At 37.3% G+C, this 26,300-nt stretch overlaps 1 protein-coding gene across 3 annotated transcripts; it reads right to left on the bottom strand.

Annotated features, from left to right (window-relative positions):
• Window positions 1-12,942: 12,942 nt before the first annotated feature.
• LOC132056263 (cellulose synthase-like protein D3) lies at window positions 12,943-18,688 on the bottom strand. 3 transcript variants are annotated; one of them, XM_059448378.1, is made up of 4 exons: window positions 18,171-18,688; window positions 16,683-17,619; window positions 15,308-16,115; window positions 12,943-15,119 (listed from the first exon to the last, which is right to left on the bottom strand). In XM_059448378.1, exons 2-4 carry the CDS (start codon window positions 17,552-17,554, stop codon window positions 13,368-13,370), a joined length of 3,432 nt encoding a protein of 1,143 aa, XP_059304361.1. In that variant the 5' UTR covers window positions 17,555-17,619; window positions 18,171-18,688; the 3' UTR covers window positions 12,943-13,367. The 3 variants fall into 3 exon arrangements, with proteins under 3 accessions (XP_059304361.1, XP_059304362.1, XP_059304360.1); XM_059448379.1 differs by having other exon boundaries at window positions 16,683-17,608; XM_059448377.1 differs by having other exon boundaries at window positions 16,683-17,587.
• Between the last annotated feature and the right edge of the window lie 7,612 nt (window positions 18,689-26,300).

Below are 26,300 nucleotides of genomic sequence, written 5' to 3'. Positions count from 1 at the left end.
ACCGTTCAACCACTCTCCACCGATGATGTTGGTCGAGCTACCCGGGTCAATCAAAATACGTTTAACTTGTGATTTGAAAATAAGAATAGAAATTACCAACGCATCATTATGCGGTTGAATGATGCCTTCAGCATCCTCATTGCTGAAAGAGATGGAGCCCTCGGGAACGTAATCCCTGCTGCGTTTTTCACACACAACGAAAATCTTTGGCCGTTTCATCACCGGTCCATGGGGAGTGTCTGTGCCTCCGATTATCATATTGATTATATGTTGAGGTTCTACCGGTTCTGCCCGCTTGTGAGATTCCCTTTCCTTATAGCGGCTTTTAGCTTGTTCACTCAGGAATTCTCGAAGGTGGCCATTCTTCAGCAACCGAGCCACTTCCTCTCTTAGTTGGCGACATTCCTCAGTTCTGTGCCCATGGGTTCCATGATATTCACACATCACACTCGGGTCCCATTGACTCGGGTCTGATCTTAGTGGTCTCGGCCATCTTGCTTCTGCGATACGGCCAATAGCCGAGACGAGGTCCGAAGTGTTGACATTGAAGTTGTACTCCGATATCCTTGGCAAATCTTTGTTGCTGGCCGAGCTTCCGGCATCACTCCTAAACGAGAGACCTCGACTGTTCGACGGGCGCTCGGTCCATTTATCAGCTCGACCGAAAAACTGACTAGGACCAACCCTTGATTTTTCTGACCTGAAGCCTGGCTTTTTCAAATGAGAGTATGGCCGATACCTGTCCCTCGATGACCTTGACTCCGGCTGGTAATTTTTCCTCGATCTCTCAGAGTTGTTGTTCGTATTTACGGGCCCTGGGGGAAGTTCGAGTTGGTCATCCTCTACCCGAATCTTTGATTCGTATTTGTTATGGACATCTACCCAGGTCACAGCCTCGTATTCCAATAAGTTTTCTTTTAGTTTGAACGAGGCTGTTGAGCTCCGAGGATTAAGTCCTCTGGTAAAAGCTTGTGCAGCCCATTCCTCCGGAACCGGAGGAAGCTCCATCCGTTCCCTTTGAAACCGGTTGACAAATTCTTGTAATAACTCATCGTCCCTTTGGGCTATACGGAAAATATCTGCCTTCCGGGCCTGCACTTTTTTAGCTCCAGCATGGGCTTTTATGAACGCATCCGCAAGCATTTCGAACGAAGTGATCGAATGCTCGGGAAGATGGTCATACCAAGTCAATGCTCCCTTCAATAGGGTTTCCCCAAACTTTTTCAACAATACGGACTCAATTTCATCCTCTTCGACGTCATTACCTTTTATGGCACAGGTGTATGAAGTCACGTGCTCCTGTGGGTCCGTTGTGCAGTCATATTTCTGGATATCCAGCATTTTGAACCTCTTCGGGATCAATTTCGGAGCCGCACTCGAAGGAAAAGGCCTTTGAATGTACCTTTTTGAATCTGGTCCTTTTAGAATAGTTGAAACCCCCGGGATCTGATCCACCCGAGAGTTATATATTTCCACCCTCTTCTCTGCTGAATCTACCCGTTTTGCCTAGGTCTCGAGCATCCTCAGAACTTCAGTGGATGAACCGGCTCCAGACCCATTACTTTCGACTCTCCGTGTTTCATCCCTTCTTGGTTCAGTGACGTCTTTTGGCCTTTCCGGGGGGGCCTTATCATTTTTGCTCTGTAGCTGAGCTATTGCAACTCCCTGTTCGGCTATGGCAGCTTTCTATTCTTGCAATATTTCAAAAATTAAACTTAAGTTAACCTCATCCGGGGTATCCGGTACTTGCCGGCCTTGTGCCCGGCATAAAGTAATTGAATTATGAGTATTTAAGGGATCGGTGGCCGGCTGGGTGGCATTCTCCTGATTCACGGTGTTCTGCCGGTTGAGGCCTTCCCTCGAATCAACAGAATTTGGGTCGATGGGATCTGCTGGTAGGTCCCGTAGCCCACTATTCTCGTTTTCTACCACAATTTCGTTGTCGTTGACATGATCGGATTGCCCACTGCTTGTCATTTAGACCGTTTTCATAGGGGTGAGCAGAAGATTTCTGAATCTAACGGGAATAGATAGGAGCCAAGATTAAAAAACCACTATTATCCTAGACCCACGGTGGGCGCCAAACTGTTTACCCCGAATTTAGGTAATCAATTGAATTTGTAAATGAGGTATAGGATATGTGATAAACTTTAATCTATTTTAGGTTTATGAGAGACAATTATGGATTTGCGTGCTATAACATATATATATGTGAATATGTGCGTTAATGATTTAAATAAAGATACGAATATTTATAATTAAGCCAACTATGTTGGAGGAATAAGCATAAAATGCCACTGATCCGGACCAAAAGAAAGAGCTCCGATATATATTTTCTACTGCAATGTTCTTGATCTCAAAAAAGCTAACCCTCAAAAGTAGGGACATGCCCCCTATTTATAGTTTTGCCTTATGGGCCTTACATACAACATAAAGCCTTTTTAAAATAAAGAAAAACCCTAAAAGGATAAGATTGGGCCGTACGGTCTGCCACCCGTACGGTTGTCAGTACAATGTGACAGAATGGTTTGTAACTGATTAACCAGACTAACGGCCACGATCAACTCGGTCATGGAGAAACCGGACTTACGGCCACGATCAATTCGGTCATGGAAAAATCGGACTAACGGCGATGCAGAGTTTGGTCCGAAGATACCGGACCAAACAAATTTACTCCACTTTTCTCGGATTAACCGCATTTGTGCAATCCCCCCTGTCTGGAGGAAAAACTTCATGCTCGTGCTTGTAACTTCCTACCCTCGGTTCCCGATCTTACCGGTGTCACATACATCCGGTTTTCACCGTATACAACATCATCGTTGTCATTGTATATATGCCACGTAATTTTTTTTTTTCTGAAATTCCATGGAGAGTTTCCTGGCATTGGGGTTAGATTCCAGTTGCAGCTTTAAAAGTACTTTGGCAAATCGAAGGCCCTAGCAGTTCTGCTTCTACCATGAAGTTGAAAAAATAAAAATTCTCCTTTTGTACGTATGATTTGCTTCCCTCCTTTTCATTTCTTTTGTACTTTATGTTTTAAAATTGTTTATGTTTAAAATATAAGTTACCGAAAGGTGGAATTTTGTGATAATTTTTTTTTCTCACGACTATGTACACAGTGGCAAAATGATGATGGGACAATGATATAGTAACATTTTTTTGGCACCAAAAGCTTAACTTTTCAGGGATTTGTATTTTCTGGGCAACGAACACATAGTTTAGTGACTTTACTATTACAAACAACTAATTTTGTGATTTAAGTATTCCAAAACTAGCTTTCTGACTTTAGTGTTACAAAGAGTAAATTTGGAGATCATAAGTGACACTAACTGAAGGACATTTGGAGCATTTTAATATTATTTTATTAATATATTAAAGTGCCTCATTTAGTCCTAATTACTCCTACACTTTGTGGCCATAAAGTTGGCAGAAGTGGTCTACTTTCCTCACGTTTTTTGTGCATTTAATTGGCCATTACTTTTGTTTTTAATTATCTCATTATTCATATGAGTTATGGATGAATGTGGTCTTATTTTCTTTTGTAACCTCCTTTTCATAATTCTCCCATATTCTCCATATTTAGACCATCTTAATACCCCATTATTCCACTCTTTCATCCAATTCAATTCAAGGATGAGTTTTCAACTATAAATAGTTTGTCATCTTTATTTTGTGGAAGTAGAGAAAAATATATACTTTAGAGAGTTCTTAAAAAGTGAGGAAAATAGAAGAGGGTTTATTAGTTGGAGGAAGGTGTTTTTCTTTTTGGTGGAGCTTTGAACTCAACATCTTGTCCAGAGTTTGTTGAGTTATACGACGTGATCGAGCTGTTGTATCTGGAGGGGACAATTCGGAAAGATTCTTCTTTGGGCCGGTAGATTTTTGCGTGGGCTTGAATCTCCTTAAAGAGAGCGAGATAGCCGCGCCTCAGCCGAAGATATTTTTATTTGTTCATTTTGTTTTTCAGTTGTAATTGTGATTTCATTGTATTATCACCAACAATTTTAAGGAGATTCAAATGGCTACAATTGAAAAATCTGCGGATGTCAAAGTGGGAGATCTTAACAAGCCATTTCGGTTCAACGAGACTCATTTTAAGAGATGGAAGGGTAAAGTACTTTTCTACTTAAGTCTTCTCAATGTTCTTATGTGTTAACTGAGAATAATCCAAATAAAGTAGACAATTCTTCCATGAATGATGAAGAACTTATTTCTCTTCAAGAAAAAATTGAAAAGTACTAGGAAGGTTCATACAAGTGTCAGTATTATTTACTTAATTGTCTATCAGATAATTTTTATGACTATTATGATAGAACTTACTCTAATGCAAAGAAAATTTGAAAAGCGTTGCAGAGTAAATATGACACCGAGGAAGCTGCAGCGAAAAAAATATGCTACTAATAGATTTTTTCGTTTCCAAATGGTGGACCACAAATCAGTGGTAGACCAAGCTCAAGACTTTATAATGATCGTTGGAGAGCTCAGGTCCGAGGAGATAAAAATTGGAGATAACCTTATTATTTGTGGCATAATAGATAAACTTCCACCTTCATGGAAGGAATTTCAAAAAACTATGCGCCACAAACAAATGGAAACCTCTCTTGAGACGTTGATTATGCGAATCCGCATGGAAGAAGAGGCAAGGGGCCAAGATGCACTTTTGCAAACGGAAGAGAGCAACTTACAACCCGTAACAAACAAGCTAAATTTAATTACTTCAAATAATGCTGCTCCTAATGCTAACAAAAATACCTCTATGAAGCCTAAGAAGAAAATATTCAAGAAAAATAATGGTAGACCTCCCAAGAAAAATAATGGTGGTAACAACCAAGCACAAAATCAACAAGCACAAAATGGAGGACCATGCTTTGTCTGTGGCAAGAGTGGACATATTGCTCAATTTTGCAAGTTTTGGAAACGTGGTCCTACACCTTAGGCGAACGTTACCGAAGAGCCACTTTTGGCGGTGATAACAGACATAAATATGGTTGAAAATGTTGATGGATGGTGGGCTGATTCTGGTGCACACCGTCATGTCTGCTATGACAAATTAAGATTGGTTCAAAGTGTATACTCCATTTGAGGAGCCCAAAACCATCATGCTTGGTGATTCTCACACTACTCAAGTGCTTGGAAAGGGAGATGTCGAGTTGAGCTTTACCTCAGGAAGGGTATTAACTTTAAAAGATGTACTTTTTACTCCTTCCATGAGAAAAAAATTTGATGTCTAGTTTTCTTCTAAATAAAGCAGGCTTCAAACAAATTATTGAGTCTGATCAATATGTAATAGTGAAAAAAGGTATTTTTGTGGGAAAGGGGTATGCTTGTGATGGGATGTTCAAGTTGAATGTTGAAATGAATAAAGTTACTAATTCTGTTTATATGCTTTCTTCTACTAATTTTTGGCATGCTCGTTTGTGTCATATTAATAATCGTTATGTGGGAATCATGAGTAGTTTAGGATTAATCACAATGATTAAAACGGATTTTGAAAAATGTGAGGCTTGTAGTAAAGCCAAAATCACAAAAAGACCTCACTTTCAAGTTGAAAGAAAAACTGAATTATTAGAGTTAATTCATACTGATATTTGTGAACTTGGAAGAATTTTAACTCGTGGAGGAAATAGATATTTTATCACTTTTATTGATGATTTTTCTAAGTATACATATGTTTTCTTGATGAAAAATAAAAGTGATGCTTTTGAAAATTTTAAAATTTATCTCCATGAAGTTGAAAATCAGTTTGGTAGAAAAATAAAAAGAATTAGAAGTGATAGAGGCCGAGAATATGAGTCTAATGAGTTTAATTCTTTTGTTAGATCATTGGGAATAATTCATAAAACTACTCCACCTTATTCTCCTATGTCTAATGGTGTAGCGGAGAGAAAAAAATAGAACTTTAGTTGAGTTGACAAATACCATGCTTATTGAGTCTAGTGCACCTCTAAATTTTTGGGGTGAAGCTATTTTAACTGCATGTTATGTGTTGAATCGTGTGCCTTATAAAAAGACTAAATTAACACCATTTGAGTTGTGGAAAGATCACAAGCCAAATTTGGGATATCTAAGAGTTTGGAGTTGTCTAGCTTATGTAAGGCTAATGGATCCCAAAATAAGTAAATTAGGTAAAAAAGTTACTACTTGTGCTTTTCTTGATTATGCTTCGAATAGTACAGCTTATAGAATTTTTAGTCTTGAAGATAATATAATAATAGAATCAGGTGATGCTATTTTTCATGAAAATAAATTTCCATTTGATTCTAAAAATAGTGGGGGTCATAGGACTGAAGAAAATATTTTGTCACTACCAAGTTCTTCTACTTCTGTTTTGAAAAATAAAGAAAATGATGATTTTGAAATACGAAGAAGTAAAAGAGCTAGAGTAGAAAAAGATTTTGGTCCTGATTTTTATGTTTTTAATGTTGGAGATGACCCTATCACCTTACAAAAAACTTTATCTTCACATGATGCTATTTTTTGGAAAGAGGCTGTAAATGATGAAATGAAATCACTTATTTCCAATAAAACTTGGAAGTTAGTTGATTTACCACCGGGTTGTAAAACAATTGGGTGTAAATTGGTCCTTAGAAAAAAGTTAAAACCGGATGGTTCTGTTGATAAATATAAGGCTAGACTAGTTGCTAAGGGTTTTAAACAACTAGAAGGCCTAGAATTTTTTGATACTTTTTCTCCGGTAACTAGAATTACATCCATAAGGCTTTTAATTGCTATTGCTGTAATTTTTTATTTGCATATTCACCAAATGGATGTAAAAACTGCTTTTTTAAATGGGGACCTAAATGAGAAAATTTATATGGAACAACCCGAAGGTTTTGTTGAAGTAGGCCAAAAGCAAAGTGTATAAACTTACTAAATCCCTATATGGCTTGAAACAGGCACCAAAGCAATGGCATGAGAAATTTGATTCCTGCATGATTGAAAATAGTTTTAAAACAAACGAGTGTGATAAGTGCATCTATCATAAGTCTTGAAATAATTCACATGTTATTGTTTGCCTCGATTTGTTGATCTTTGGCTCAAACATGAATGTTATTGGTGAAACTAAAAATATTCTTAGAAGCCATTTTGACATGAAAGATCTTGGTGAGGCAAATTTTATTCATGGAATAAAAATTACTAAAACATGTGATGGATTTTCCTTGACCAGTCACATTATGTTGAGAAAATTTTGAAAAAATATAACTTTCTAGATTGCAAGCATGTTGTAACTCCTTTTGATTCAAGTGTTCACTTGTTTCCTGTTCAAAGTGAAAATGATGTGATAAATCAAAAGGAATATGCTAGCTTAATTGGAAGTTTGAGATATGTGACTGATTGCACTAGGCCTGATATTGCGTATGCAGTTGGAGTACTTAGCAGGTTTACAAGCAAGCCAGGTAATGAACATTGGGATGCCATAACGAGAGTTATGAAATATTTAGTTGGTACAAAATCTTATGGCTTGTTTTATAAAAAAAATATCCCGCTGTACTTGAAGGCTTTTCTGATGCAGATTGGAACACTTTATCTGGTGATTCCTGTTCTACCACTGGTTATATTTTTACGTTGGCAGGTGGTGCTACTTGTTGGAAATCAAAAAAGCAAACTATTATTGCTAACTCTACCATGGGATTTGAACTAATTGCTTTAGCTTCAGCTAGTGAAGAGGCGAATTGGTTGAGAGATTTATTATTTCAAATACCTTATTTTGAAAAACCAATTCCTCCTATTTTAATTCATTGTGATAGCACCGCTGCGATTGGTAGAGTTCAAAACCGTTATTACAACGGTAAATCCAGACCTATAAGGAGAAAACACAGTACTGTGAGATCATATTTGATAAGTGGTACCATTAACATTGATTATGTCAAATCTTGTGATAATCTTGCAGATCCAGTAACCAAGGCCTTGGCAAGAGAAAAGGTCTGGAGCACATCGAGGGGGATGGGATTGAAGCCCATAAATTCATGAGTCGTATATGAGGAAACCCAACCTGGGGACTAGAGATCCTATAACCAGGTTCAATGGAAAAAATGAATCATATGATGACTTATTGAGAAAATGCACTATTTTATTTATTCCCTCCCTATGGTGAGAGTGCATTATTCTGTAACAGTTTGTAGAGGTTGAGTTTATAAACTCTTAATGAAACTCTGTAGCTCGTATGAATGGGGTGTTAAGTTACAGAAGCACCCTTGACAGATTTCACCTATATGAGTGTGGAAGTAGACCGCTTCCTATGAGAATTGGGCTCGTTCTCAAAAGCACTCATGAAATCGGGATAGCACAAGGCCGTAATGTGTTGGCTGTGAAAGCTCATGTCAACACCTTGATTATTATGTGTGAGCAATAATTCTTTATTTCTCTTAAGCAGTCATAGTTCAAGTCTGAAACCACTACGGCTCTGGAGTAAAGATTATTGTTTTACTACGTGGAGGTTCAATGCAGAGTACACCTTCATTACGCATAATAATCTACCTTCAGCTGGTACACTCTCTTATATTAATATTAAAATGAGTGGTGAATTGAAGGACATTTGGAGCATTTTAATATTATTTTATTAATATATTAAAGTGCCTCATTTAGTCCTAATTACTCCTACACTTTGTGGCCATAAAGTTGGCAGAAGTGGTCTACTTTCCTCACGTTTTTTGTGCCTTTAATTGGCCATTACTTTTGTTTTTAATTATCTCATTATTCATATGAGTTATGGATGAATGTGGTCTTATTTTTTTTTTTTGTAACCTTCTCTTCATAATTCTCCCATATTCTCCATATTTACACCATCTTAATACCCCATTATTCCACTCTTTCATCCAATTCAATTCAAGGATGAATTTTTCAACTATAAATAGTTTGTCATCTTTATTTTGTGGAAGTAGAGAACAATATAAACTTTAGAGAGTTCTTAAAAAGTGAGGAAAATAGAAGAGGGTTTATTAATTGAAGGAAGGTGTTCTTCTTTTTGGTGGAGCTTTGAACTCAACATCTTGTCCAGAGTTTGTTGAGTTATACGACGTGATCGGGCTGTTGTATCCTGGAGGGGATAAGTCAGAAAGATTACTGCTGGACCGGTAGATTTCTTTTGCAGTGGGCTTGAATCTCCTTAAAGAGAGCGAGATATCCGCGCCTCAGCCGAAGATATTTTTATTTGTTCATTTTGTTTTTCAGTTATAATTGTAATTTCATTGTATTATCACCAACACTAACCCAACAGACGCACCCTGTCACCAACAGCAGCTATATCACCACAATTATTGCTGGTTTCTTAACTGCGGTATAGACTGAGCACCAGATTTCATTGGTGGGTTCCGCGAAGGAGTCAGATTAAAGGTTCCACTCCTTACTGGCCCCACCAGCGATGGTGGTGTCATCACAGGAGGAGGGACTGCCACCACGAACTGTGGCACTGGGGCAATGGGATGGAAGGGGTGAAATTGTAAGGTGTGATGATCAGATGACAAGGTGGTAGGTTCCAGGACTTGATCAATGCCATGGCATTTTGATAGAACTGACTCTAGCACATATATTGGGACTAACTATTTTTTTTTTTTTTTTTTTTTTGAAACTGGTAAATTTAACTAACTATTCTAGCATTGTTGAAAAAAGAAGTGTTCTCTACCAGAATTGTTCAACTTAAGTACGAGGTCAGGTTTTGAAGTTGGTATCATAGAACCTGTTAGAAAATGTTGGAGGTAGTCGAAAAGTGATGGGGACTGGTAGAATGTTGGAGCAAGAAGTCTGCAACATCATTTTGCGAGATTGAGGTTTGAGAGAGTATCCTGTCTTTTGGCATCAAGAAAGTGATTTCTCCTTGAATAAAATCAGGAGGGGCCATGTTAATGAGCATGACAAACGTGAAGTAATTGGCTTTACTCATCTCATCAATGACTCCAACAATGTCTATGCTTTGTGAGGTCGTGATTGTGGCAGAGACTTATGAAATCACCATTGTTAGGAGTAAGAAGAACAAGGTGGAAGGATTATTAGCCATGTTTTGGTTTATTGTGTGCCAGTGAGTGGATTTGACTTTGGATTCTTTAAGGGAGGAGCACTTGATGATCTTATGTTTATCAAAGAAACTAGATGGCGGCACGGGCCTAACACTTTAGATTATATAGTGTATCTATATGTATGTAGTTGTATACAATTGTAAAAATTTATGTATTGAGTAGTGATAGTATATATATTTTATATTGTTAATAAACATACCTAAATTTGCCTTTGTCGATGCATATATATAGATGAACATTAATACACATACACAAATGTTATTTGTCTATCAAGTGGAATTATGTGAGGATGATAAAAGAGTGACACGTGGCCAAAAACATAATTAATATCTGCCACTTGAAATGACATCATCTATTCTGATGCAATTTTTATGAGCAGGGGCAAAATAGGGAAAGTACGAATATATTTAATACTAAGCTACAGTAAGATTCTACTTTTAACTAACAGAATTATTCAATGGCAAGTGCTTTGACCAAATTGCTCTTGGTCGACAATCCACTTCTTCAACTCATGCTTTTATATAGTTTAGTTGTGAGTTATATAGTTTAGTTTTAAAAAAAGGAATTTGTTTATTACAAATTAAAAACTAAAACAATGGAAGAACTTGCACGAATTGTCCTTCAAATGGGCTGGTATTTAATTTTTGCCTTTAGCAATTAATTTTAGGAATAATTTCAATAATATACAATCCAACATAAAATATTATATCCACGTAGTTATATTTTTAATTTACATCTGTATAGTCAACTTTTTTAACAAAGGTGTTTATACACACGATATACAACATTATAGACTTACTGTAAATAATGTGTCATTTTATATAAAAGTGTATAATAATGTATAAAAGGGTTATTTTGGGTAATATTAAAAATCTGAGTCATTTCAGGTAAATATTTTTTCCAAATAGAAATATCTTTGTTATTTTTCCTAAATTTTATGCCTAGTGGCCATACGTTTTTAATGGTGCGGAATATAACTTGTGAGATATTATGATGCAGAAATATAAATTTATAATCCACAATTTTATTATTATTTTTTTTTTTTAGGGACAAAAATTAGACAACAGCACAAAATAAGGGCATAAGTGACAATAAGCCTAAAAAATGTGGAGAAAGTTTTGGTAGGGCCCACAGCACATGTGGATCCCCACCTTATTTTTTTTTATTCTTTACATGAGTAGGAGGTGGACCCAACTCTTTTTTTTTTTTTTTACATGAGTTGGAGATGGACGACGAAACCACCTCTATCAATTTTTGTTTGGGGAAGGAAGGAGTTTTGTATTAAGCTGATATCAAAAGATATAACACATGTTATCCATAAATTTCTAAAAATAAAATATGGAATATCCAATAAAACTGTTAGAAAAACAACGCAATAAGAGAAAGTGAATACTTTGATCTACCAACAATGGGGGCCACTTTTATTGGACAGTCATTCAGAAATACTGCAAATGCAGCTCGTGATATAAAAATTCAACTAAATGAATCCACCATTATTGACTTAATAGGGGATACTTTGGGAATTACATGACTATTGCTTGATTTTTTAATATGGGGTCCATGTCTATTTTTTTTTTTATATTGCTTATTTTTTAATATGGGGTTCACAATTTTTTTTTTTCACATGAGTTGGAGGTAAAAAATAGTACCACATTTTTTTTAGACTGACTAAAAAGTAATGATATATTTTTATGTTTAGAATTCATTTAACTTGATTTAAATGAAATGATTTAAATTCACATAAATATCGATAACTTGTTTTAGACCACAAGTTTCAAAGATTTTTCCTTTCTTTTTTAAACTTCGTGTCTAGACAAATTATGTCACATAAATTAGGACAGAGAGTACCTTTTAGTAATATAATTATGAAATTTTTATTACTGAAAGTATTATAATTCAATTAATTGAAAATATCAATAAATTATTTTACTTAGTCCGCTTCTCTCATATATGACTTTCCTGGTTTGGTTCTCCAATTGAAAGATTTGAAATACACCTTCTCCTACCGAGTTTCATGCCATTATCTCTTTCTATTCAACAACACTGAAAAGCGCTTTTATGTGTCAGCATCTGTTGCAGTCTTAAATTTTTAAGTATAGATCAACTTCGTCATTTTAAAAAAATACGTGTATACGTTTCTTGACCGTTTATATTTCGTCTTCTCGATGTTATTTTTCATTATTTGTGTGAGACATATGTGTCTAAACTTATACCCAAAGGTATAAGTTTTAAATCTTTTGATTTTATCACTCCTTTAGCAGTTTTTGTGTTCAATTTAAATCGTTATTTCTTTTTTCCTGAATTTCTCCTCTTTAAATTTTCTCTAAGCGTACCTTTACCATTTTCTGAACTTACTATCATTATTTAAATGTCCTATTTTTTTCTATTGCGATTGTCTCCTACGTCTTCATGTGGACCCCGCCTTTTTTTCCCTTAGCAATTGTCTCCTACTTCTTCACGTGGACCCCACCTTATTATTTTTTATTTTTTTTTGCAATTGTCTCCTAACTCTCCACACAGACCCCAACTTAAATTTTTTTAATCTCTGCTATTATAGAAGAGTGGGGCCATCTTAAATTTGTTTTTTTTTTTTTCATTCCTACTATTATACAAGATGGGCCCCACCTTAATATTTTTTTTAAAAAAAAAAAAACGGACTGATGACGATCCATGTATAGAAACACATGTTTCTATATAGCAGTAAAGTAATTACGTGTTGTACTTTATAGATGGGAAGTTGGCTAAAACATGCAAATTTTACTGCTCCAACAGCTTTACTACATTCCGCCTGCATGAATGATAATCTTTTTCCTTTTGGGATCATTTCATTTATTAATTTAAGTTCTTTCTACCATGTCCAACAATAAGATAAATGACCAATATCACATGATTCAAGTTCTCAAAGGGGAGAAGAAAGAAGATTTCATGGTTTAGAGAAAAAATAAAGTTTCTAACATTACTTTGGAAATCTAGAGTCAATTGTGCTCCAGTTTCAATCAGCTACAAAAACAGATGGCAGAAATTCAATTTCCATGATTAACAGAAGAAAGAAGTGAAGAGGACACTTCAACGACCAAAAATGTCTATTGCAATTCCTTTAACATCAATGATTGTCGTAAATCAAACAATTAAATGAATATTTCCAGTCCAAGATGATATGAAAAATGCTGTGATTCCTCTATTCAAGTCCAACTCAACTAAACTTGCTTTGTTCTGCTTCCACTATGATAAAAATAGTTGAGCAGCTTGTAAGTCACCAATTTCATTGGTGAGCTTAAAAAGGCATAATCCCTTTTAATATGAAATGAATCGAACATACCAGCAAACCGAGAACTTCCGAGGAAGAGAATCTGATCATGGGAACTGGAATGATCCTCCAATTTGGGTATTGCCTGCTGGAGGATTAATCGCCACCCAAAGAAGGGATATGGTGATGGCAATAAGTCCTGACCATACAAAGACAATGGTGGGTGTCCTGCCTCTTCTGCCCATAAGCCCTTTTGCGAAGGGATAGAGATGTGCCAAAACCCAAAAACTGAAGAATACACCCCCTAATAAACGGCTCCATTGTGGTATAACACTATATATTGTCCTGCTAAATCCAACTGCTATTGCTATCAAGTTCACCATCATGATTGTGATTGGAGGAATCATCAGAGATGTCCACTTAACAATATAGAGATCAGCAAAGTCATCGTCTTCGTCATCACCAGCTGATTTTGACGTCAAGGTGAAAGAAATTTCAATACCAGCAACAACTTTTAGGAGCCCCTGAAGAACAGCAGCCAAGTGAGCACTCGTCCCTCCAATCAGCCAGAACTGTTCATTTCTCCACCACTCCTCCAACTCGATGCCTGACCACTTGACCTCGAGAACAGCGAGCATGCAGAGGGTGACTGTAATGATCAGGAGGTACACAAGGAAGGTGACATTGAGTGTTTGGACAATGAACTGACCAGAGAAGAGGGATAGTGCTGGAAGGAAGCAGTAGACGATTAAGAAGATTGATGTGAAGGGATAGATTCCAACATTGAGGTAAGCAATTTTCTGTAAGAATTTCATTTTTGAGCTGGAGAGAAGGGCATTGTTGCGGGAGAAGAAGATTTCAACTGAACCAGTAGCCCATCGAAGGACCTGATGGAGCCTATCAGTGAGATTAATAGGGGCAGTCCCGCGGAATGCATCACGTTTGGTAACACAATAAACTGATTTCCAACCCCTGTTATGCATCCTGTATCCAGTCACAACATCTTCAGTAACCGAACCATAAATCCATCCGACACGTTGTCCCCACTCTGTCTTTTCCTCGTACCAGCAAGAGATGACACTGATGGCCTCTGCAACAGTTGATGCATCAAGATGCTCTCGAGGAATGGTCAAAGCACCAGGGGGGCGTCCATTCTTCACAGCTGGGTGATCTGCCAAAGGACGACCTTGGAACTCCGCCACAGGGATTGAATCAATAAGGACTGCCGAGTTCCCAAAAGCCTTAGGAGCCAGTGAGAGGTTGTTCATTTCTTCATCGTCTGAATCACCTCGTCGCAAGGCCCGGTGCTCTTCTGATGATATATTGACATGCTTCTTTTTGCGACCGAAGCAGCAGCTACAGCAACCGGACGGGTGCTCCTTGGAGCGAGGAGGGTCAAAACCATAAAGGGCTACCCTCCGAAAGAGACATCCAGTTCCGACATACATTGGACCCTGTAGCCCATCAAGGGCCCTCATGTTGCCATCGAAAAAGACAGTATTGCGATTGGCATACCTATCAGATGGGTCAATGCCCTCAAACCTCTGAGGGAACTGAACATAGCAAAGGCGATCCCCTCCCCTGTCCATCATGAAACACATACCTTCCCTGATAGCCTGGGAGTTGTAAATGTAATGGTCACAATCAAGGTTAAGAATAAATGCACCATTGGACATGATAGCAGATGCTCGAACCAGGGCATTCATAGCACCTGCTTTCTTGTTGTGATCATAGCCAGGGCGCTTTTCACGGGAAACATAAACAAGCATGGGAAGACGGATATCAACATCAGTCGAGTCAAGAACCCCATCCTCACTGTTACCATGCAGTGGATCATCACTTGGTGGTTTCAACATCACCTGCATATTTGATCACATTAATAGCTACAAAAACCTCACTTGTTTGTAGGTGAAATTCCAAGGAGTTTAGAGTAGACTCTTAAAGAGTAGGGCTGTTTTCATTAATGGCCCGTCGGCGAAATTAATTACGGTCGCTAGCCAATATACAAAATTTATACACTGATTGTGTATATTATAAAGAATATTACCTGTATTATTCCAGCGTGATCACCCTTGGAATGCTCAGGTCCTGGATTCAACCATGTCCCAGGCCAATGGGTTCCATCTGCCATCCAAGTAGCTTTAGGGATCTTAACATTCTCTATAGGTTCATCATCAGTCTTCTGCCTCTGTTGCTTCATGGCCTTAAGTTCTTCCCTTGCATGATAAGCGTCAGACCTACGGCGAATGGATTCCGGCAAGCTATTGATTCGGACCTTAAACTCATCATACTCACGCTTTGCCCGCCTACGATCCTTAACAAAGTCTTGCTTTACCTTGTTCTTGTAAGGATCCTTCTTTAAATTGAAGTAACTTTCTGGATTTCTCGGTTCAATGTTATGTTTACGACAAAAGGGTACCCATATATTAGCAAAACTTGCAGCTTCTGCCATTGCCTCAAAAGTCAAAAGAGCCCCTCCATCATCAGAAACATAGCAAGCAAGCTTTTCTACAGGATAATCTGCAGCTAAAATGGACAATATAGTATTAGCAGTCACAAGAGGGGGTTCCTTCTCTGGATCAGCCGTAGAGACAAACATATCAACACCAGGGAGATCAGATCTCCCAGAAGGATTGCCTGGGCTAGGTGATTCAAATTTCTCTTTCAACACACCAAGATCAGTAGCACGGTTGATAGGATTAAGCTTGGGCAATTGATCAAGAATCCAAGAGAAAGCAAACCATATTTCACAAACCACAGACATCCCCCACAACCAAACTGCATCATTGTTCGGATGATTTATTCTCCATGCCAAGAAAAGTCCAAGTACAACAAACCGAACAACAACCAAAAGTCTGAATAGAAAAAGAAAGTACATGTCAGGGATTTCAACGTAAACCCTAGAAGAATAGTGATAGCCCTATTCAGGTGAGGAGAAGAAGAAAAGTATTCATATTTTCCTTTTTCTTTTATATCTTATTACAACTAAAAGAATATAGGGATAGCAGGGATCTTTTCTCCTTGGGAAGTAATAGTTCATTGAAACATATAACATTTGATATATTGCAACCTTGAATGGTTCAAGTAATAGCAAAAGAATAAAGGAATTCTTTTTCCAATATACTAGCATTTTGTCATTCAAGACTGACCTAGTTCTGAAACACATATAGCATATGTTAGGAGAAAAATGCATGCATTTAAAATTTGGCAGAGAAACAAGGAAATAATCAAGTAAAAGGTAGCTGAGGTCAAGGAAAAACTAGGTGTCAGGGACAGATGAAGCAAAAGCAGAAGAGCAAACGAGCTGCTAGTTATTCTTCAGACCCCAGAAAAGGATGATTAAGTAGAGCTTACAGCTATTAGTATCACAATTAAAACATGAAGAGTAAAAGAAGGGGGGGGGGGGGGGGGGGGTGTCTTACCTATAAGGACTTAGGATAGCAGCAGGAATTTTCAATTTGCGCGTAAGTGGCCTCCATGGTTTATTCATCAGTTCAGTAGGCTCCATAATATCATCATTATCTTTTCCATTTGCAAATCCACCTTCTTTTGGCCATATAGCGTTTCCATACCCATATGTGCCCTTTGTTTCAAACAGCCAACGGTTGTGATCAAAATCTGCAGTATGGCTCCTAACCAATGCCGACTTAGTTGATTTCATAATTGACAACCTTCTCTCCATCCTTGACATTCCAGCTGGCGCAGGGAGAGGAAGCGGACGATCGTTTCCATTAGCCGCTTCCTCCCAGTCAGTGACTTTATATTGCTCCTTACACCCCGGGCATATACCATCACCAGTTTTGACAGCATCCAGGTAGCAGTCTCTGCATATCTTGAAATCACATTCACACGGAACAATATCAATCCCCCTTTCATCACTCATCACTTTAGCATCACATCCAGGGATAGCACATGACGACCCTTTTGCACCCGCCATTTGGGGATGATTTGCCTCTGATTCAATCACCTTATCCATAAGATGAGCACGTGTAACAGAATTAAAGCCACCCGTGAACAGTGAACTGGATACGTACTGCTCTTCAACCTTTTGAGAAATTGAATCCATTGGCTGATTGTCAGGAGTCGGAGGGAGATGTACCATATAGTTCATATAGTCACTGCTGCTAAGCTCACTATCAAGATCATCCCTTGAATAGTTTACATATCGGCCTGAGGAAGTCCGCCGTTGGAAAGTCACATGTGGAGGAAGTGGAGGTTTCCCCTGGTGCGGATCGTTCAAATCCGAGGAATTTGACAGAGATGATCTACTAGCTTTGAATGATTTTGAAGCCATGTCCAAAGACTAATTCAGATTTAAACCGAAATCCTGAAGAAAGAAAACATTAACCTGGTTCAAGTCTGAAATTAATATGGAATTATCATTATCAACATGCTCTATCATCAGGAGATCATAATTCAATAAGCATATTTGAAAGGAAATACTATGCTAATGATGAGAAATAACTACCAATGATAAAAGCTATGTAGTCTTGAGGTATTGGTAGATTAGATTTTTCCAAGAACTTAGCTTTTTTCTTTTCACAAACTTGGCTTGAATGAAAACCATGTGAGCTTGCAACTTAAAGATAGATTCAAAATTTGTACATCAACATCAAGTTCAAATGAAGTCAAAATCAAGTCAATTGTACACAAGAATCTAGGAAACTAGCAAAAATCACATTCAGATAAACAGATTAATGAGATCAATATGAACAGATCCGAATGATCTTTCCATAGACCACCTCATAAAAAACCATCAGCAACTAAAATACATAAATAAATAACAAAAACAACATCTTCAGCCATTGGTTACTACTAAAGCAATTCAAGCAACACTCTCAGACAAGTAATAGTAAAATGCAAAGACCTTCAATAAGACTTGAACAGTAAATAGAGACAGCAGGCTGTACCTATCAATGAGAGAACAAATGCTATGCCATCATTTTCTTCGATTTGCTTACTACTGACTTGTGAGTTTATGGATCTTTCAAATCCAATGCTAAATCTGAAAGTTTTTCAAAATGGGCAATGAATTATTTCAACTGTTTTGTGCATATAGTAGAGCTAGAGAATTCGTCAGCCCAAAAGCTCCAAGTTTTTCAGACACCCTTTAGCTTGAATGAGCCGGTAGAAAAAGAAATATACAAAGAAATGTATGAATCTAAAGAATGAAAATGTATAATGAGTATATGAGGAGATTCTTGAAAAGCCACAAAGTTCCTTTGAAAGAAAAGGGAAGAAATTAAAGGAACTTGTTGTTCGAATGCGGCTCTTAACTTTCAATTTAAAGCATTTTTTCTTATCTTTTCACTTCAATCTCTGTTTGTAGCTTTAAATAAATAGGAATAAGCAGAAGTATGGAAAAAATTTACAGGGACAAAGTTTCACTGTCTGTCTTACTAAAAGATGTTCTGTAATGGCGTGTTTTTGTCTTTTTTTATTTTATTTTTAAATATTTTGTAGGCAAGGACGAAGAAGCGAAATTTCGTCTATTTTGATTTTATTTTTTCAAAAAACGTGGTGATGGGGTGTCGGAAAAGGGCAAATCAGGTATTATTGGAAATGTGGAGGTTAATTTTGGTGTCTAATGCTGAGACTATATATGATGTTCTCAAATAGGGAAAAGGATCTCCGCCAAAAGGAGAAAATAATAAGGGCTTTTTTGACATGTTGTAAAGTGGTAAAAGCAAATTATCATTATAATTTAATGATAATGTATTAAAAGTTGATTGCAAATTGATTGGTTCAATTAAAATCATAAGAGTTTTAAGTTTAGATATCATGGGTTGATAGATCAGTAGGACTGCTTCTACCACGATATAAAAAGTTGGTCTAATTTGCCCCGTAAAATTACAAATTATGATTTGATGATACCACGAATGATTTTTAAAGCAACTAAGCAAGTGCATTTGAATTCTGAAAATCTCCAATTTGAGAATTTGAGTTAGCAAGAACTACTTCCATTCACTTACCATTTGTTTGTGATATTGGAGTAATTAATCTTTGCATAAAAATTTGTAGAAGGTAATTAGTGTTTGGTAAGAAAAATAATTAATGTAGAATTAACCGTTTGGTTGGCACTATCAAATAATAATAGTATCAAGTTATCCGGAGATCTATGTACGATATGATGTGTGATGCAATATAGGATAAGAATATGTATCAATAATATGAGATAAAAGTATTTAAATACAGAAATTATCCTTTTAAAATAACACTGCATAATAATAATTTCACTATAAATCGTCACCTAAAAAACTTACTAATTACTTCATTATAATTAGCGTATAAAACTGGGAGAATTGAATTTTTGGTCCTTTACAAATTTTATTTAGTTTTATGACCTTTTTACAAGAGATCTTCATTTTTTACACATAAAAGATCTGAAAAAGCCATTTTCTTCTATTCAAATTGTAAGAGGGCAAGAGATCTTATTTTCACTATAAAACTAGTAACCGAACCAAACAATCCCGTATTGAATACATACAGTTCAATCATCAATGAAACAATAGCTAAGAAAACACTTGGCAATGAGTTGAAATAAGTGGAAATCAAGCTCTTTCCTTACTTTATATTATAACTAAAACAACAACAAAAAAGATTGTATTTTGTGAAAAGAGGTCCTACTTGGAGGAGTGGTCAAACTCTAATCAATAGTGGGTCATCGTCAAATAAGCAAAATCCTTAAACAAAGTACCTAGTGTTGTACTCTAATTACAGAAGTGCCACAAATACTATATTGCGAAGATGATGGTAAACGCGTAATTAGCGGAGCGCATGAGGACTTCACGATCACCGTCTGTCTAATTTCAATATTTCATGATGGTGGCCCAATTTTTATGCTATTCTATTTGTGTTTCAACGCGGGAAAAAAATTGGCTGGCAACAACTCTCTACCCACCCTAAACATCATAGGTTTTTTCTTATTCTTACACTTTACTACTAGTATTACTAGCTGTCTATATACGTACACAATTTTGGCTAATTCTTGCAAATGCAATCGTGGCTTCATTACTTTAGGTATATATGTCGCTTTCTCCAACTAAACAGTTAACCCACTAGACATCACTTCCGTGAACCAATAACATGTGGCTATTCTTTTGGATTTAACCTTTTGTTCAAAATCCAGGAATGACTGGTAGTTCAAGCTATAAAGGTGAGTGTGTATTTTAGGACAGGAAGATTTGTCTATCTTTAACTAGCACCACGTTCCTTTTGCTCTGCTCAGTCACTAGTCTAGGATTGTAATTTTGTCTTCAAGTAACTACTAACGGCTGGTGTGATTAAGCAGCCGTTTACATTTTCATACGACTTGGGACCATACGCGTTAAAGAAGATGGACATTGATTCTAACTCAATCAGGCATTTCGTTGAAGGAATTAGGTGAGTTATCCCGGTATATATCTTGAAATTAAATTTATCCCGTGTCTAGTTGGAGGTATTAGTTAAAACTAGCATTATTTTTATACCAAAATCTTGGTATAACCTATCCCATATAAAAAAAGGAAGGATTATAATCGTGAGATATTCTTGTTCGAATTAAACGACCCCTAAAAGTTAACTCAAGAAGAAAGGATATCGGAAACCTATAAGAAGGAATAACTCTATTGAAGATCCAAAGAAAACGAGAGAGAGAATTGAAGAAACGAGAGAGAGAAAAGAAGAAGACAGCTATGATGATGTACAAAGAAAACGAGAGAGAGAATTGAAGAAACGAGAGAGAGAAAGAGAAGAAAATTTGTGACGTTTACAAAGAAAACGAGAGAGAGAATTGAAGAAACGAGAGAGAGAAAGAAAGAAGCATTTGTGACGTTTTTGACCAGGTGGATTAATCTCACCCATACAACACACACACATGATAGATCAATCTTCCACCCTTAGATTAGAATCGTAGCAGATTTAAATATGGTCGTGCTTGACCAACACGAGAGAGAATAAAATTTGTTATACAATGGACAAATTAGAATAGGACGGAGTGTAATTAGTTTTGTCCATTTCCTCTTCTTCGTTACATTCGTTGATAGTTTTGTGTATAAAGAGAGGTACATACTGATCAATAAAATACACAGAGAAAATTTTCAAAAATCTGTGTCTTCTTTTATGGTATCAGAGCAGATCTGAAAGCTCGATCCAAACCTTCATCAAAATCATCTTCTTCAATCTCCCAAGAATCCAAATGGGTGATACAACACCAATAATACGATCCCAAGCAATGTGGACAAGGCAATCACCTATGACCACACCACCCATATCATCTTAATAACTCGATTCACCCGGAATGGCTCTAGTCAACAATGTGTTTGATGGTAGAGGATACTCGGGTTGGAGAAGATCGATCCCATCTTGCACTATCACCAAAAGGAAACTTGGTTTCATTAACGGTGCTTGTAAAGCTCCGTATCCGAAATCTACGAATACGAACAACGGAGTCGTGTGAATGATATGGTCATTTGTTGGATCTCAAATGCACTATCAAAAGAGATTGCAGATAGTGTAATGAGCTACAAAACAGCAAAAGAACTTTATGACAGCTTAGAACAAAGATTTGGCAAATCAAATGGTGCTAAACTATATCATTTACAAAAGGAATTATCAAGTCTGGTTCAAGGAAATAGTGACATTGCTAGGTACTTTACCAAGCTCAAAAGACTATGGGATGAATTGGATGCACTGAATGTTGTTATTTCTTGCTCATGTGCATGTGTGTGTGAAGGGAAGTCCAACCTGATGAAATCCTTAGAGGACCAGAGGTTGATACAATTTTTGATGGGATTAAATGATATATACACACAAGCAAGAGGAAACATTCTTATGATGAACCCTTTTAAAGATGGATCTTGCATACTCTTTTTACTTTTGCAAGATGAAAATCGAGAGAAATGTATACCAATTCTAATCATACTACCGAATACCGCCTTTTATGGTAACTTCACAAGGCGAGGGTTATCGGAGGAATGGAAACCAAGTTTTTAAAACACCAAATCAAGCACATCATAAACTTGGAAACAACACACAAGAAGAAGAAAAGGATTTTCAAAATACAAGCCTAGAAAGGCAAAATACAACCCAAATGTGAGCCGCACCTATTGTGGGAAAACGAATCGTATAGAGGATGATTATTACGTACTTCATGGTTTTCCGAAGACTTTGAGTTTACAAAAACCAAATCCTATCAAGGGAAAGCAAATGGAGCGATTCTTTGAGGAAGAATTTGAGTTTGCTAACAACACGAAAGAGTAGTACGTAAAGACAATCGAACAACCATACTCCATACAAAGAATCAACACAACCATGTTTCATACATGAAGCGAGGATCAATAATAGATTGGTGCAACAAGTTATTAAGGAAGTAAAAGATGGGACAAGCGGGAAGTTCAAACGGACAAATGGTGGTTTCAATGCTATGAGCAATCACGTACAATTCTAAAATATTCAAGCACTTGTTTATCGATTTTTAACACACCGGGATCATTGATTCGGGTGCGTAGCACATGTGTTTTGATTCTAAATCTTTTATGTCTTTGTCTCCTCTTCCGTTCCTATCAAAGCATCACCTTGCCTAATTCTTTCGGGATCATTGTGACAAATGCGGGAAGTGTCTCTATTCTACCTAAAATAACTCGAAAAATGTCCTTCATGTGTTCATTTCCAAATATAACTTAATATCGGTTCATAAGTTATGCAATCAGTTTAAGTGTGATGTGTTATTTACTCTTAGTGGATGCATATTACGGGACCACTTTTAACGAGGAACACTCAAGTTTTTGGTGAAGCAAGAAGGACTCTACTTGTTGCGGCCCTAGTTCTAAGTCTAAGACCACTTTCAAGGAAAATGTAGTTTCATGTCAAGAAGGAAGAAATTCCATTTCTGAGTCACAAACAGTTTCTTTTCCAGTTTCAGCAAATGTAATTCCTAGTATAACTCTATGGCATGTAAGATTGGGACATGTTCCTTATTCAGTAATGAAAAAGTTTCCTTTCATTCATTTTCCTTCAAATCTTCAACATGTTTGTGATGTACGTCTAAAAAGCTAGGCAAACCGAGCCTTCCTCTAAGTCAAATTCAATCCAAAAGGAATTTTGATCTAATTCATATTGACACATGGGGTCCATATAAAACTTGCACTTATAATGGATATAGGTATTTTCTTACCATAGTGGATGATTTCAGTAGAGGGACCTGGACTTTTCTGCTAAGTTCTAAATCCAATGCTTTTTCTGTTCTAAAGGATTTTTTGATCATGATTGAGAGGCAGTTCAATAATAAAGTGAAGGTTATCAGGTCTGATAATGCTCTAGAATTGGGAAAAGGCACACAAGAGGCTCTTTTTCTAAAGTCTCAAGGAATAATACATCAAACATCATGTGTAGGAACACCACGACGAATGGTGTAGTGGAAAGAAAGCATAGACATCTCTAGCAGATTGCAAGGGGTACGATGTTTCAATCTCACTTGCCTAACTCATTTTGGGGGGAATGTATTTTGACAAAGCAACATACCTCGTTAACTGGGTTTCTTCCGGAAAGTACTAAAAAGGAAAAACTCCTTATGAGATTCTTTTTGGCAACAAACCAAAATATGACAATTTGAGGTGTTTTGGGTGTTTGTGCTATGCTCAACAGCGCGCAACACAGGACAAAGTTTGAGCCTAGGGCTATGGCTTGTGTTTTCTTAGGCTATCCTCAAGGACAGAAAGGTTATAAATTAATGGATTTGAGCACAAAGAGAATTTTTATTTCCAGAGATGTTCAGTTTTTTGAGCAACAGTTTCCATTTGCCTCTAGTATAAACTCTCCTTCTACCATTTTTTTCGTACCACAACATACCGCATCGACTCGATCCATCATGTCCCTAATTCACCTTCTAATATTTTTACACATCTCACTGATACACCTACCAATTCCTCACCTATCCTACATACTGAGGGATCTTCTTCTCCTACTCAGCCTCCACAACCTATGCCTACCATAGACAATACAACAACCAACCTTTCACCTATATCACCTTCACCACTTTCTATTCCTGATATCCCTGTACCTGATCCACCTGTACTCAACTCCATCAGGAACAGTACATCAGGCAGAATTGTTAGAAGGCCTGGATACCTGGATGATTATATATGCAATCATGTCATTCTAACTGACCTTACTAGTGCTTGTTTTGTTCATCCTAACCCTCTCTACCCTTTCTTTTGCTTATCTCTCGCAAAACCAACATGTCTTTCTTTCAATCTCATCTATAACCGAACCTAACTCTTTTGCTCAAGCCTCTAAACATCCAGGATGGACAAAGCTACGCAGAAGAGTTGCATGCTCTTGAGATCAATCATACAGGATGTTGTCCCATTACCCCTGCAAGAAACCACTACCTTGCAAATGGGTTTATAAAGTCAAACATAAGTCAGATGGCACAATAGAAAGACTAAAGGCAAGATTGGTGGTAAGGGGGGATATTCAACAGGAGGGAGTGGACTACACAGAGACATTCTCACCAGTGGTCAAAATGACCACAATTAGATGTCTTTTAACTGTTGCTATCAAGAAAGGATGGGAAGTCCATCAACTTGATGTGAGTAATGCTTTTCTGCATGGGGACCTGCAGGAAGAAGTCTACATGAAGTTTCCGAGTGTATGGATTGTCCCGATTCTAAACTAGTACGTTTATTAAGGAAATCATTGTATGGATTGAAAGCGTGCATCCCGACAACGGTATGCTAAGTTGCCGGTGCTTTAACTTTCAAAGGGTATACTAGTTCTCTCAATGACTACTCATTGTTTTTCAAACAGTAATGGCTCTCTCGATTTCCATCATACATGCGTGTCTATGTGGATGACATCCTCGTTAGGAAATGATCTTCATCAGATTCAACATATCACTGAATTTTTACACACAGAATTCAGAGTCAAGCATTTGGGTGATATTCACTATTTTCTAGGCATGGAAATACTGCGGGAAAAACAGGGTTTTATCATAAACCAAAGGAAATTCACCTTAGATCTTTTACAGGAATTTGATTGCTCAGAGTGCTAAGGTTTCTTCTCCCTTGATCCTTACTCTAAGCTCAATGCACATGATGGTCCTTTATTGCCCAATCCCACCTCGTATAGACACTTAGTGGGAAAGCTCAACTATTTAACTCATACTAGGCCCGATCTATGTTTTGCGATCCCTAATTCTTAGTCAATACATGCAACAACCACGGGAATCACATCTTTTGCGCCTATTCGAGTTTTAACATACCTTAGAAATGATCCGGACCAAGGAATTCTTCTTTCCTCTCGATTCATCTTTTGATTTGCTTGCCTTCGCGACGTCGATCGATTGGGCATCTTGCGGTGATACTCGTCGATCGGTCGGTGGTTTCTTCATTACCTTTGGGAGGAGCACCTATTTCCGGAAATCCAAGAAACAACCATCGTCTCATTATCATCAGAAGCGCAGTATCGTTCAATGCGAATGGTAACGGCAGAGATTACCCGGCTCGTTAGGGTTCTTGAACATCTTTCGCTTCCCTTCTTAACTGCCATATCGTGCACTCCGATAGCTGTGACGGCCATCCACATCGCGAAAAACCCCGTCTTCCACGAAAGAACGAAGCATGTGGAGTTGGATTGTCACTTTGTGCGACAGCAGTTTGTATCCGGTCTCATCACTTTATCTTTCGTTCCTTCAAAGCAACAAATTGCAGACTTGTTCACCAAACCCTTATCTGGGGTTTCCCATCGATTTCGTTGAACAAATTGGGGGTTGTTTCCCTACCCTCCATTTGAGGGGGGATATCAAGATCCAAAGAAAACGAGAGAGAGAATTGAAGTTAAACGAGAGAGAGAGAGAAAAGAAGAAGACGACTATGATGATGTACAAAGAAAACGAGAGAGAGAATGAAGAAACGAGAGAGAAAAGAAGAAAACAGACGTTTACAAAGAAAACGAGAGAGAGAATGAAGAAACGAGAGAGAGAAAAGAAGAAACATTTTCGTGACGTTTTTGACCTGGTGGATTAATCTCACCCATACAACACACACACATGATAGATCAAT

The sequence above is a fragment of the Lycium ferocissimum genome, chromosome 5, assembly GCF_029784015.1.
Source record: "Lycium ferocissimum isolate CSIRO_LF1 chromosome 5, AGI_CSIRO_Lferr_CH_V1, whole genome shotgun sequence".
Lineage (NCBI taxonomy): Eukaryota > Viridiplantae > Streptophyta > Magnoliopsida > Solanales > Solanaceae > Lycium > Lycium ferocissimum.
Note: the sequence above shows the minus strand (reverse complement) of the source record. Positions and strands in the feature narration are given on the sequence as shown.